The 15,162-nt window shown below is 34.3% G+C and overlaps 1 protein-coding gene across 1 annotated transcript in view; it reads right to left on the bottom strand.

The window, feature by feature from the left end:
• The window catches only part of Mgat4a (alpha-1,3-mannosyl-glycoprotein 4-beta-N-acetylglucosaminyltransferase a), a 107,997-nt gene that overhangs the window by 58,516 nt on the left and 34,319 nt on the right, over window positions 1–15,162 (bottom strand). The window contains exon 3 of the mRNA XM_074182676.1: window positions 13,131–13,399. Coding sequence (XP_074038777.1) covers window positions 13,131–13,399 — 269 coding nt within the window. The remainder of the gene's footprint in view (window positions 1–13,130; window positions 13,400–15,162) is intronic.

Here is a 15,162-nt window from a genome sequence, read left to right as displayed (position 1 = left end):
TTTCATTTGAAGCTTTATTTGTTCAATTTGCCACTATAAAACCTTGATAATTAATTCAAAGCATCCTAAATATTCTATAATGAAAATGTTTCAACTGTATTTCAGTTTAAAAACCGTTTAATTACATAATATGAAACAAATCAAGAAAAAAAGCACAATTTTTCAGTTTTTTGCATTTTAAACGATTTTTTTGCTTAAAGTAGTATATTTTCATTTTTCCATCTGAAAGCTGATGTAATTACGAAAAAAATCAGCGGTGTTAAAGTTGTCTAGGCCAAAAAAAAACCTTTTTGACTAACTTGAAAAAAAAATGCTTTTTTTTTTCGAAAAACGCGAATTTCCCAGAAAATAATTAACTTACCGCAAAAAAAATGTTACTTATTTGTGATGAAAAATAGTACAATTGCTCAAATTTTCATAGTGATACGCTTTTTTTTTCGTGAAACGAAAAATGAAAAACGAAAAAAGTGGTTTTTCACGTTTTATTCGAAAATTTTGAGGTTATGTGAAACAAGTATCGATACTGAAGTTATAGATTTTTTTATTATTTACAACTTTCCTATTTGAGTTTTTTCTCTAAAACAATTACTTTGGCCGCAAACCGCGAAAAACCGTTTTTCACCCCGTTTCACCCCTACCCCTCTGCCCCTGCAAACATTCAGCTGTTGAATTTTTGCCTCAATATTACTGACTATCTTTCCAACCCATTCCCGTTAAGTTTGCCCTGTAAGGAATTTTTTCCTCAAAAAAATATAGTACGCCTGGCCTATAACATTAGAATTCATTCAAAGGATTTAAAGAAAATAATAGTATGATAACCTGAACGATACAATGTTTTCAGAATAATTGGAATGAATATTTGAGATAAATAGCCCAACACTGAATATATCTTTGTCTGGGCATATCATGGGCGATGAACTAGTGATATATACAATACATGCTCGTCAACTATCTATTCTCGCAATACAAGAATTCATAGGCATTTCCTTTCCATTAATGAAGTTGAACGCTTGTTATACAACAAATATTTATTTTTTCATTGGTTCAAACGATTCTCTATCTTCCGCAAACCGGAAGAATGTTTATCTGATATATGCCTGGCAACCATGATTGTAATTGGTTGAAGATAATGAGTTTATTTATTGTTATTGCCATTGGTAGTTGAAGAATTTGCGATAAATCTGAACGGGCTTATTAATCGAACTAAAGAAAATGTTTTTATCGGCCTCCACTATATCAAATCAACTTTAATCGACGCTAGTCAAGGAGCCATTATATCAAATCGACGCATATGATGTAACTCGGGAAATGATTTTGTTTGTTTGTTGACTTTTCACAAATATTTAAGGTGGAGGTGAAGATTTGTATGTTCTTCCACAAAAAAAATTTTTATTGCAATTTTCCATGAGAACAAGATATTCTTTGATTGAAATGAAATACCAATTATGATAAAAAAATTCGATAAAAAAGAGTTTCAGTGAGATTTCAGTAAATCTTATTTGGTTTTATACTCAAATAATGAATAGCAAAATACAATGAAATTTTGTTTCCTGACAATTGACTGTTGAAAAGCATTGGATATTGGTATTGCATATGCATATGAATGACATTAGTGTAGTTCCTCACTTATTTTTTTACAACTTTGCTGCCCTCCTCTTTCTTTATGTCACTTTCAAATTGTCAGATTACCGTAATATACACTTTTTAGCAGGTAATTAACTAACCCTACCTTAATCTGACGCGCTCGAGAATTTCTGATGATCAATTTTTTTTTTACTAATCTGATCCTTTATCCCTCACAGGCGGCCTTATACACTGTGTCCGTAAAGTATGGAACAAATTCATTTTTAGCTAAACAGGTCATTTTGAGAAATAATCCTGAAACACGTCGATTTTTGATGTTAATTTACCGTATTTTAAAATAATAATCTAATATACAGGGTGAATTACGTTCGAGTAATGACGTCACCGTCATTATTTTTTAATGGAACACCCCAATTTTGTCTCAATTTTCGGATTACTCTAGCTGAGCTGATTCCAAAAATGTATCACATGTTGATTCCAATTGGTACAGGGTGGACAAAAATACAGTAGTTGTGTGTGTGCTAATAAAGTAACGCGTAACATTCTTTATTAGGTAAATTAACAATATTATCAAAAGTACTTATTGTCTAGCGGACAGAATATGCTGGAATACATGACTTTATATTAAATGTTCGAACTGCAGCCCTTGCTGTATTTGACAGTAACCCAAACGGTGAACAAATTTTTGTTGAACCTTGTGTATGGTTTCTTGCGTAATATTGTTTATTTCTGTTCGAATTTTCACTTGTACATCTTCAATATTTGCTGGTTTCGTTTTATAAATAACATTCTTCAGATGGCCCCACAGAAAATAATCCAAAGGATTTGAATCTGGCGACCTCGCTGGCCATTCAGTGGGTCCACGTCTACCAATACACCTGTTCGGAAAAATTTCATCTACGTACCTTCTAACATCTACAGGTGCACCATCCTGTTGAAACCATAAACTTTCATCAAAACCTCCAGGATTACGTCTGCTGGGAAATAAATTACGTAAAGTAGGTACGAGATACCCCCTTAAAAACTCAAGGTACTTTGCCCCGTTTAAATTACCTTCGATAAAGTAGGGTCCAATGATTCGATTTCGTACAATTCCAGCCCATACATTTACCTTTTGAAAGTATTGTGTATGATGCTCACGCATCCAGTGGGGGTTTTCTTTTGCCCAGTATCTACAATTCGGACGGTTAACCTCACCATTTAACGTGAAAGTGGACTCATCAGAAAAAATAATGTTTTGTATCAATAGAGGGTCTCGGTGACATTTATCCATCATTTCTTCGCAAAATTGGAGTCGTCTATCGGGATCATATTGGTTTAATTTTTGCACAAGTTTGATTTTATAAGGATGCCTTTTTTCAAGCTTCAATAGTTTGTGTACCGTTGTTTTGCCAACACCGATTTCGCGACTAACTTTACGAACAGAAGTGTGCACATCTTCTTCAAAACTAAGTAAAACATCTAATGCTGTATCAGCATTTGCAGGGGGACGACCTGATTTGCGTACATTTGCAACCGTACCAGTTTCTCGAAATTTCGTTTCCAGCTTACTGACTGTTGAATGCGTTATAGGTCTTTCTGGATATTTATCATTAAACAAATTGCACACTTCCATCTGAGTTCGCGACCTGTCTCCATACCAAATCATCATAAGTATTTCAATTCTTTGTTTTACACTTAACTCCATTTCTACTTCCAATTAAATCTAAGCAATCATTCGAATATTCACGAATACCAGAAATATTGTAGTACTAAACTGTCACTGAACATCAATAAATTACTAAACAAATAATATCTCTCAAAAAACTAGACGACTATGTTTTTTATAAATGTAGATAAGAAATAATTTCTTTCATATTCTGTCTGCTAGACCACAAGTACCAAACATGTTTGGAAACAGCTCATTTTTATTATTCTAAACATGTTGCAAACTACGGGGTGTTACATTTAAACCAATTGCCGCTAGACAATAAGTATTTTTGATAATATTGTTAATTTACCTAATAAAGAATGTTACGCGTTACTTTATTAGCACACACACAACTACTGTAGTTTTGTCCACCCTGTACCAATTGGAATCAACATGTGATACCTTTTTGGAATCAGCTCAGCTAGAGTAATCCGAAAATTGAGACAAAATGGGGGTGTTCCTTTAAAAAAAATGACGGTGACGTCATTACTCGAACGTAATTCACCCTGTATATTAGATTATTATTTTAAAATACGGTAAATTAACATAAAAAATCGACTTGTTTCAGGATTATTTCTTAAAATGACCTGTTTAGCTAAAAATGAATTTGTTCCATACTTTACGGACACAGTGTATATGGGGCTCATATTTGGTGGAGGTACTTAACCGGGTACAAGTTATCCCCCTGTATAATAATCTGCCGCGCTTAAGTAAATCCCGAAATCCCCGCTTGGACTCCCCTATTATTATTCAATTATATTAAAACTAGTTTTCTTCCTAACACATTTTTTTCACCTGGAAACCGATTTCTAGGACAATCTTGCAGGGTACCATATGGAATCCAATGCTTAGAATCACTTTATGAATGAGCTTATAAATGGAATTCACATCTCGTAGTCATAAGTTGCACTAAATTGCTGGTAAAACATCGCAAATTGCAATTTTGGATAAACTGCAATTTGCAAAAACCTTCGTTAACATGAACTTCAAAATAACATAATCGATAACAACAATGCCTCTTTGAAATTTTGACTCAGGAGTTTTTTCAAATGATGATATTCCACATTGAAAAGAAAAATTGAGTGAGATTTATTTGAAAGGGGTCACGATCTAAGAATGGGACTGAAGGGATGAATTTTGACTGCCCGACCGTGAAATATCCATAATGACATAATTAATAGAATACGTGTATATCACTAGCTACCTAACTATAACGGATATCACTCGTTGAGGTTATTTTTAGCTCCGCAATCGTCGATCATTAAGTAATTTATAGTAACAGTATATACGCCAACTTTTATTCGGGTAAAATTGATCTAGCGTGGACGACGAGACTAGTCTGGGAAGAGACAAAATCCTACATGATGCAAATAAATCATTAATATATTCTGCCGGTTTGTTCAGGAAGTATCTGCATACTCGTGCAGAGGTCCAATCAACCAAGGTTCGAAAACGGTGTTAGCAGGAAAAACTATAGTAGTAGATTTCTCATCCGATCTTTGTTTCCTGGTATGCCAAATCCAATTTTCAGCTTTGTGCTGTTGCAAAATATCGGCCTCACTTCGAAAATCAGAATGACTTTAGAATGGTGGCAATTTTTAAGTTTTCCGACCATTGAACTTGGCAAGTTTGAAGAATCACGTTTTGGACGGAATCAAAGTAGACGAAATTTCTCACAGAACGTGTTTATAAACTTTGAAATTCAAATAATAATTAAACTCAGTAAGACGCGCCGAGAAATAGCTATTTATGATACCTATTAGTGTTAAAAGTAAGGTTTTATTTTGTGAGTGAAAAGGTTTTCACGAACGAAATAAAAATTACTTTCAACACAAATATCATACAAAGTTTTTCGTGAAATTGTCCTGTTTTCATAATAAAATATATCAGTTAACTATTTTCATGTTATTGTATTTGCCGTGGCCGTGTCAGGTGACGCCGAATCACTTGGTTACCAACAAACAGTATTGTTCACAGCTCAGGTGTTTTATTTAAAATAACATTTAAAGCTTTTGCCGATGTTTAATGTCTTGCATAATGAAGAACAAGTGAGGAATTGTGTGTTCTTGACGATATTGAAGAGCAAAAAGAGCTTCAATTGAATTGTTACCAAAAAATTGGCTCAGACTCGTCTTCTTTGTGGAGCAAGTTTTCAATGAGTCAAGTGCGCTCGTTGAAAATGGTATTAATACAAGCAAATATTGGGAAAATTTTACTTTATGCAATACTTACGGATTTTCGCGATTTTTTCTGTGATGATACTACGTGATTGTAGGAATACAGCACACTTTTTATTTTTTGTCGGACCCAATTAGTTTTCGAGATATAGCCTGTCAAAGTGTGATGTCATATTTTACCTTTTTTTATTGAGCAATTAACGATTGCAATTCACTTTTTTTTTTATTCAACACATCCATATCATCACACTTTTTCCTATCCCTTTTCATTCACTTATTGCCAAGTTTCTTGAAATTAGATTGAAATTCCATAATTTGTCACATGCTAACTCAACCTAACCTAACTCGACCTAACCTAACTCAGTCTGACCTTACTTTAGAATTTAAAAAAAATTATATATCCTCAACATTTAACCTGACCTCCAAACTCTAAAAGGAACGTATTTTCGAATATTTATTTTTGTAAAAACTATGTTTTCTCAACATCTAACCTGACCTCCGAATTCTAAACATATTTTCGAATAGTGAAACTTAATGTAATTTATAAAAAGTGATTTGTGTGCACACACCGACATTACTATAAGGTTATGTCGATGTGTGCACCTGACAAATTATGGAATTTTATTCTAATTTCAGGAAACTCGGCAATAAGTGATTGAAACGGGTTAGAAAAAGGTGCGATGATATGGAAAAAGTTGTGTTGAATAAAAAAATATGTGAATTGCAATCGTTTATTGCTTGACGTCATACAAACTTTGACAGGCTACATCTCAAAAACTAATTGAATCCGACAAAAAATAAAAAGTGTTCTGAATTCCTACCATCATCCTACCAATTCCTACCATCATCTAGAATCATTCCTGAAGGTGAAAAGTGTTCTTTCCTTGTACGAGGAATTGGGCAAATTTTGGATATGCAGTTGGTTACCTCGTTCACAGGCAGATGGGGCAGCGACAAACCTGTTGTTTGTTGTATGCTTCAGCTTAGTTCGAGGAATGATACTCTGAAGGAATTTGATTTTCAATTATCGGAAATCATCGACTTTATGTTGATGATATACACTACCTTGCACTAACGAGTGGCTAAACAGCCCGAAACCGGTCTGCAAGTGTGTTCCAATAATTGAAAATCTATTGCGGCAGTTGTATCACCAACAGCATATGCCGGAATAACTTCTGTGAAGAATCCTGCACTGACACCTGTCGGATATAATTCAACGCCCTTCGTGGTATTAGCCAGGGGAGTAGTTGTTTTCTGATAGGTGTCAGTCCATTAACCTACAATGTAGGGAGATGAGACTGGCCTGAACGAATTGTTCTTTTAGATGATTTGTATAGGATTTGTCTAAAGAGGCAAACTGAAAGCAGAATTAAGAAAGCTAAACACTAGGACTCGACAAACAAACAAATACATTGTGCAAAAAAACCGACCTAAATAAAAAATCAGTTTCAGAAAAATTCATCTATGGTATAGAAACATGTATGTTCACTAGAAATTCTTTTGAATGTTTTTTGAAACTGTAAGTTGTTTCAGAACTTTTTATCTCTTTCGGAAGTAAATTGAACAGTTGAGGAGCCATATCTGTATATGAATTATAATGTAATTGTGTTTTACTGAGTGGAATATGAAAGTCATTTTTGGCGTGTGTCGAATCTATGAAAACAATTAATTTCAGCGGAATCACTCTAATTTTTAAATAAATACAAACATAACTCAAAATAACCAATGACGGTAAAGTTAAAATCCTTAGATTCTTGAAATGAAACCTGTAAGATGACCTTTTTGATATACCATGCTGAAATACGAATAACTCGCTTCTGGGTAATGAAAACACTTGCTGATGAACTAGATAAGCCCCAGAAACATATCTCAGTCTGGAGTCTATCTGCGCATAATTTCAAAAGTTGATTGATGTTCAAAGCCAGTCTAAGATTTCTGAATTGATTCGAGTAGCTATTCTGTTTGGACTGTAGCATATGATAGTGAACAACGTCATGTAAGACACTCATCCACGTGGAGACCTAAGAACTTGACTTGAGAGACAGTATTGATATTTTTATTAAGGTGATTAGAAATGATTATGTGTTCATAGTGTTTCTGACATTTGTGGAATCGAAGTGAACAAGTTTTCACGAAGTTCAAATTTACGTGATTTGCTCTGAACCAGTCATTGACATTCGAAATGATAGTAGAACAGCTGTTCCGTCGGAATTATCAGAAATAATGATAGAAGTGTCATCAGAGTACATAGTAAAACAGGACTGAACTTTAAATTTGTCCAAATCATTCATGTATAAAATAAAAAACATCGGTTCTAAAACCGACCCTTGCGGAATTCCAATTGTAACCTTATGTACCGAGGAAGTCTTAAAGAGCGACGTATTGGAAACTTGACAGCCACTGGTGTGGGATACCTCTTACTCCGTATTTCTTTAGCTTTGTCATTAGAAGTGATTGATCGACACAGCCAAATGCCTTACGTCGATTTTCAGTTACTTACCAGGGTTATATAGAAACATTTATAGACCCCTTATTTGAAAAAATATATAGTGCCATCTTGCGAGTGACCCTGAACTATATTTTTTTTAATCGAAAGCTAAAAATAATACCTTTGTACATAAGTTTTGTCTGATGTTGATGTCTTGTTCAGTTCAAAAGGTGAAAACTTTGATAGAAAAATATAGAGTTAGACAGTTGGAAAGAAATAAAGCTAATCTTCATAGCTCCCGATTATAAAAAACCTCCGTTTCGTAGACTTCTGTTTGGTAGACTTTTGTTTTCTTTTGTTTGCTTATTTTTTGAAAGTTATCCCTTCCACTCAGTTGAAGGAATGAAATTTTCACTCAAAAACTTGAATGGAACATTTTTGACATTTTTGGGAAAGAGATTCGATTTTTTGCTACATTCTGTTTAATCTGTTTAAAATATGTTTTTCCATTAATCAGCTATCGCCCTCATACATTGTTTTGACACATAGCAAGGGTCATAAAATAATAATAATTTTAAACATTGAAAGAAACCGGTTCTCACAGTTTTTTATGTTTATAATTTTCCACAATCTCAAAAATGAACAAAGTTAAATACTCTATTGATTAAGCTTTCTTCATTTTTCGGATTGTGGAAGGTTATAAACCCAAACAACAGTAGGAAAAATTGACTTCAACACAAAAAATGCCCTTCAACAAATATTCGAAAGATACCCTTTCACGAGAACACATTCCATTCTCATTTGTGAAATTTCTCAGTATTCTAAATCCAACATTCACTACAAAGATCCCAATTATTATGAATAACAACAACAAATAACTTATTTTCGTTCAATTACTGTTTCAATCAACAAAAAAACAATTCGTGCTGATTTACATCACTGAACTGCGACTTAATAATTGCTGATTTAGTCAAATGAGGTAATAAATAGTTCCTTGAAAATCATCCAATTATGGCGGAGGTGTTAAAACTGAGGTAACCTTGTATTAAGGTCGAAATTGCTTTTACGTGACCCATTGAGACTACCATTTGAATATTTTACACGCTTAATTTGTTTACGTTGTTTATAACGTGTATATGAAAATTTCAATGTGGACATACTTCGTTTTATACTTTAAAAAAATCCGGTTTACACCGATAGGAATAAAAACTAGTTTTAGGAAAATATACTCTCTTCTAGAACAACCAAATCAAGAAAGAAATAATATATGAGGAAAAAAAACTTTCTGGTTTCTTTTAAAAATTGTGAGCCGTCACGGGACGCCTGGCAGATGTGAAACATCAATAATAATATTTTGTGGCCCCTGTGGTGACTGTTAGGTACTGAAATATTTATAAAAAATATGTAATCAACATACATAAAAAAATGTAATGTGGCTTCAATAAACTAGTAGGGAAACTCAAGAATTTTAACTAGTTATTGCAATATATTACTGATGATCTTGAATTATAAATATCAATAATAAACATTTCAATATGAATTCCTGTGAAAAATATTCCTACTCTACTTGCTATCAGCTAATTTTCAAATATAATTTTGTCAGTCTTTATGACATTTATTTTTCAAGCACCTGATTCAGTCCATTATTTTTTATAAAAATGAAATCAAAATTATTGATTAATGAATTTAAAACTATTATACGCCATTAAAATTGTGTAAATTTCAATCCACCAAGATATTAGATTTCCCATTTACTGACCCTTGAGACAGAAGTCGCAGAAGTCGAAACTTGTGCGAGCCAAGGACTAACGAGATAATATCTTTTAGCGTGTGATTCCTAACACAGATGAATGCACAATTTAATTATAAAATATGAAAATATAATTACTTACTGATGACTTGATAGAATGTCGTTGTGTTATTTTGCTTTCTAAATTATCACTGCCACACATATTTTATTTTCATTTATTTTTTTCAATTATTCATTTAGTAAAACACAGGTTATGTATACTGTAGTGAACACAACTGTATACAGTATAGATATCCGAACTTTGTGTAGCGCGAGATATATCGTAATTGTCCAGTCATTTTAGGTCGATTTAGGCCTGTATTTCGGAAAGTTGACATACCCAGCTGTAAATTTGTATACACTTTGTATTATGCATCATAAAAGTATTCTCAAAATTCACATATGATTCGACGGCCGCAACTTCAAAAATTGGGCATCAAAAATAAAAAAAAAAAAACGACTTTTTGCAAGTTTTTTGCCAATATCTCGTTTCCAATGGGTTTTAAGCTAATTGTATTTGTTATCAATATTGTAGAGAATTAAATTCTCTACAAATTTTGTTTCGAACATTTTTTCATACGTTGTATCGTTTTTAAGATAGAGGGCAGCGTGAGCGCAGATTAAATATTATTTGAAATCAACTGGTTGTCCCGATCGAAATCAGCTCATTTAAGGTTTATAATATAATATTTTTATTAAACAATCTCATTTGATACGTTTGTGAATGTCAAAATTAAAAAAACAGATAAAATAATTGAAAGAATAATGAGTTTTAATTCAAGGAATAAGTTTTTCCATATAGAACACACTGTGAACAAGGACCTACCAGAATGTATCTATTTCTTGAAGGAAGTATGAAAATGTTGTTAAATCAAAGTAATAACGATTTTTGTTGGAAAAACAGGCAATCTTTCATTCTGACCTCAACATAAATTGAATGTATTCTCAATTACTTTTCGAAATTCAGTTAAAGGTTTCATTCTGAATGAGCAGCAAACTTCTTCGATTTCATTTTTTGTTATGTTTCTCAAAGTGTTATGTTTTAGTGGAAGCAGCATACATTCAATATTGCATGAATATTTGACTGTCAAAAAAATTTGATCGCGTTGGATCCCACACAATTTGTCAATCGCTCAAAAAATGCCTCGTGTCGATTGGTCGAAGGAAATGCTCAAAAAATACGATCGCGGTGCTTCGAAACAAAATGCAACAAAAGTTTTTCGCGCACGTTTTTTCGGAAAAACTAGACATGTCGCAACCGTACCACTAGAACAGCGCAGAACTGTCAATTCTGAGTAGTACACAACCATTTGTTTGCCAATTGTCTTCCAAGAAATCAGGAAAACCAACCGCAGAAAACGGATCACGCTTCACCACGACAATGAGAGCTCTCACACATTGGCTCAAACAACTGCACGTATAAGCTAAACGTATAAACTTCTTTTTATTCCCGCACGTAAAAAACAAACTGAGAGGTCAACGTTTTTCGACACCTGAAGAATGCATTCAGAATGCATGTTTTGGAGATACCTCAATCAGAGTGGCTAAGATGCTTCAACAATTGGTTCAAACGCATGCAAAAGTGTATAGATCTTCATGGGGAATATTTTGAAAAACAATAAAGTAATATTCGATGATTAATATTTGTTTTTTGTTCTCTAATCCCGAAATATAAAAGGTAATCGTAGCCCTTTTGGTAGGACGATTATATCGAATATAAAATGCGCGCGGACGTTGCCCGAACAAAACACCCATTTAGATAAAACAATTTTATTATACCAAATTATCTATGAACAATTCGTTCAGGTCAGTCTCAACTCCCTACACAGTAGGTTATTGGACTGACACCTATCAGAAAAGAACTACTCCCCTGGCTAATACCACGAAGGGCGTTGGATTATATCCGACAGGCGTCAGTGCAGGAATCTTCACAGAAAATTTCCTGCATATGCAATTGGCAAAACAACTGAAAGAACCGACCTTCAGTTTTGGAACGGGCACAGTTGCAGACCGGTTTCGGGCTCATTAGCCACTCGACTTAAGGTCAATGTGCCAATGATATTCCATAATTGAAAATTGGAATTCTTTCAGAGTATCATTCCTCGAACTAAACTGAAGGTTACAACAAACAACAGGTTTGTCGTCGCCCCATCTGCCTGTGAACGAGGTAACCAACTGCATATCCGAAATTTGCCCAATTCCTCGTATAAGGAAAGAAAACTTTCACATATAGTCAGTGGGCATACTTGAAGACTGGCTATAAATCAAATTATCTATGAACAATTCGTTTAGGCCAGGATTCTTCACAAAAGTTATTCCTGCATATGCAGGATTTTCAATTATCGGAAATCATCGATTTTATGTTGATGATATACACTACCTTGCACTGACGAGTGGCCAAACAGCCCGAAACCGGTCTGCAAGTGTGTTCCAATAATTAAAAATCTATTGCGGTAGTTGTATCGCCAACAGTATGCAGGAATAACTTCTGTGAAGAATCTCTTCACAGAAGTGACACCTGTCGGATATAATCGAACGCCCTTCCTGGTATTAGCCAGGGGAGTAGGTGTGTCAGTCCATTAACCTACTGTGTAGAGAGTTGAGACTGGCCTGAACGAATCGTTCATAGATAATTTGATTTATAGCCAGTCTTCAAGTATGCCCACTGACTATATGTGAAAATTTTTTTATATGCACGAGTTGCTGAATGATATATTCATTCATGGTGATTCGACAAAATAGACTGAATTAGTGACAACCAATTTAACAGATGTAACTTCAACAAGAGGGCCGTTATCAAATGTCAAAGTTCGGAAGTGTCTATTGGAAGACTCTATAGTTTCCTCTGTTGAACTGACACGCGTTTCAGGAATATAAACTATACTGTGAACATTTATGATAATTAACATGAATAGAGTTACATAAAATTGACGTCGAATGAATGTATACTGATTAAGAAAAACAAATGAAGGTGATCCGTCATTTATAGGATCGACAAAAGACTCAATCTACGAACTTCGACATCAACTGTCGAACAAGATTATTCCTTTGTCCTTCGGTGCAGCTTCCATTGCAAGGCAACCAGTTCGAAGAAGGACCAAGAAACAAAGCATTCCTGAGGTGACAAATGTCAAAAATTAAGGAGGCTCTTCAAATGGATCGTCTTGGAGAGCCTCGTTTACCTTAGACATTCGTGAAATGAAGCTTCTGTCGATTCTATAGGTAGCATTTTTGTGGCCTTCATTTACTCGAGCTTTCCTTTCAAGGATATTTGAGACTACCATTGCAATGCATTACTACTAGTAAGATCTATGGTTAGTTGAAACAGTGCTGCCTAGTGTTGGATTCCGATTACATTGTATGTTTGGAAAACTTCTACTGGAATCTCAAAATAGCTGCAGATACTTTTCATAGGACAATGTGAGATATCATGAAGTTGTTAAGTCTGAAAATGAGTCCTACCTCTCCAACAAAAACAACTATGAGAGAATCATTAGCTTCTTCTTCAGTGAGACCATCTACGAGATTCTGCAGTGTGTCCATGAGGTAACTTTGCTTCTCCCTTCGAACCGTAGGAACACCCATCACTAGGGAAACTCCGTTTCGGTTTCTGGACATCAAGTAACCCAACTTTAAGCTATTCGGGTCGTCCAGCAAGTGAGGAAGGAAGTAGTAGGTCGACGGAAACTTCACGCTCTCTGAAGGGTTAACTCCCGCTGCTGCATGCAAACCTGGAGAGTGAATAAGTGTTCATAAATAGTTTAAATAGTTTGGTTGGAAAATTGTAACATGGAAATTGGTGTAATGATTTGACAAAGTTTTCGTCTAACAGATAGTTACAACACAAGTTGTGCGGATCTCCAGAATTTCTGAGTAGTTGGTAGGTGTTCAGACATTACAGGGTTTTTCATTTCATATAAGTGGAATAAAAGAGAAGATTCGAATAACTTTGAAGATAGAAAAACAATATGGTGGAAGGATAGATGAACCAAAAACCGCTGGATTTGAATGAAAAATGTAATCACCGTCCTGACGGTAATGATGAAACAAGTACTAGAAAGGGCATTTTGTCGAATAAATGCAATGTAATTAGCAATGAAGCAGTTGATGCGAGAAAAATGAATCATTTATCCACTGGTTCCAAAAAAAAGTGACTAAGCATTACCATGGCCTACAATATAGATATGCAGAAAAAAAAGAACACAAGAACATAATGTAAATGTATCTGGGGAAAGATTTACTCTCTCACACACGGTTACAAGTCTCCCTACAGGTCAGGTCACAGAGACTCACAAAAATATGATTAACAGTGGGCAAGAAATAAAAGTGGGTGATAAAAAAGGCAACTGAATTAGGGAAGAAGATATCGAGAAAACGTTGACGAAGACCAAGTGACTAAAAACAACCATAACAGAGTACCGAACTGAAAGATAGAAGATAATATGGTTCACACCAATAAACTGAGTGATGGGTATTAAAAAGAAAAAGAATGCATCCTGTTTCTGATGGAACAGTTGAAACTGAGAATAAAAACTTGAAATGATTATAACAAACACAAATTAGATAAATAACGTCTTTACAGATCGATCCCAGAAATAAGAAAAATTCAAAATAGAGATGAATTGGAGAATAATTGAAGAAATAACATAAGATGATGTAGCCAGTGAGAAGTTTAGATCTCATGTAGATGATAAGCCTGATCAGATTCTGGTTGAACATGACGAAACATCAAGCGATGAGTTGAGAGTCACTGTTGTAACAATTCAAAAATGGATATTATTTTTATGTATTCATTCAGAGCAGAACCATTGGCTTTCAGGAATATAATCATACCCAATAATTTGGAACTTTCAATACTGAATTTGTTTCAACAAAATCCCCAGAAATGTTTTCATGAAGATGATAACAGAAGCCTGATCAGATATTGATTGAACCCGACAAAATATGAAGAAATAGTTTCCAGGTCAAGGGTCAGTGTGGGGACAATTCGAAAGTGCGTAACATTTCCACATATTTATTCAGAGCAGAACTAAAGTACTTTTTTTTGACGCGCGCTTCGCTGAGTTAGCATCAAGAGATAAATTAAATTAATTCCTCACAGGGTATAGATTTAGATCGATTGACTTGAGAAAATACTTTTCCGATACACCAGAACTGAAGGGACACCCATCTCACCACAGGTCACGAAAATCTGCAAAAATATTGGTGAGAGTGAAGCATGAAGGAAAATGGGTAATGAATAAGAAAACGAGCAAAAAGATAGCAAGAAAATGTTGACAACGACCAATGAACTGAAGCCAACTATAACTGAGTAACTGACCTGTGAGATCCAAACTATATGCAAATATACCAATTCAAAATGGACGAAAATATGGCTCACACAAGAAACCTGGTGAAACAGGTGAAGGTAAGCACCCACATATAAAATGATTATAATGGTCACAATTTAAACAGGAACGAGAGAAATTTATAACTGAGATGAATTGGAAGTTGA

This window comes from Leptinotarsa decemlineata, unplaced genomic scaffold (genome assembly GCF_025532065.1).
Source record: "Leptinotarsa decemlineata unplaced genomic scaffold, Ldec_3_MD MMD2_P_RNA_scaffold_2, whole genome shotgun sequence".
In the NCBI taxonomy this organism is placed as follows: Eukaryota; Metazoa; Arthropoda; class Insecta; order Coleoptera; family Chrysomelidae; genus Leptinotarsa; species Leptinotarsa decemlineata.
The sequence above is the reverse complement of the archived record's forward strand: the minus strand, read 5'-3'. Positions and strand labels throughout refer to the sequence as shown.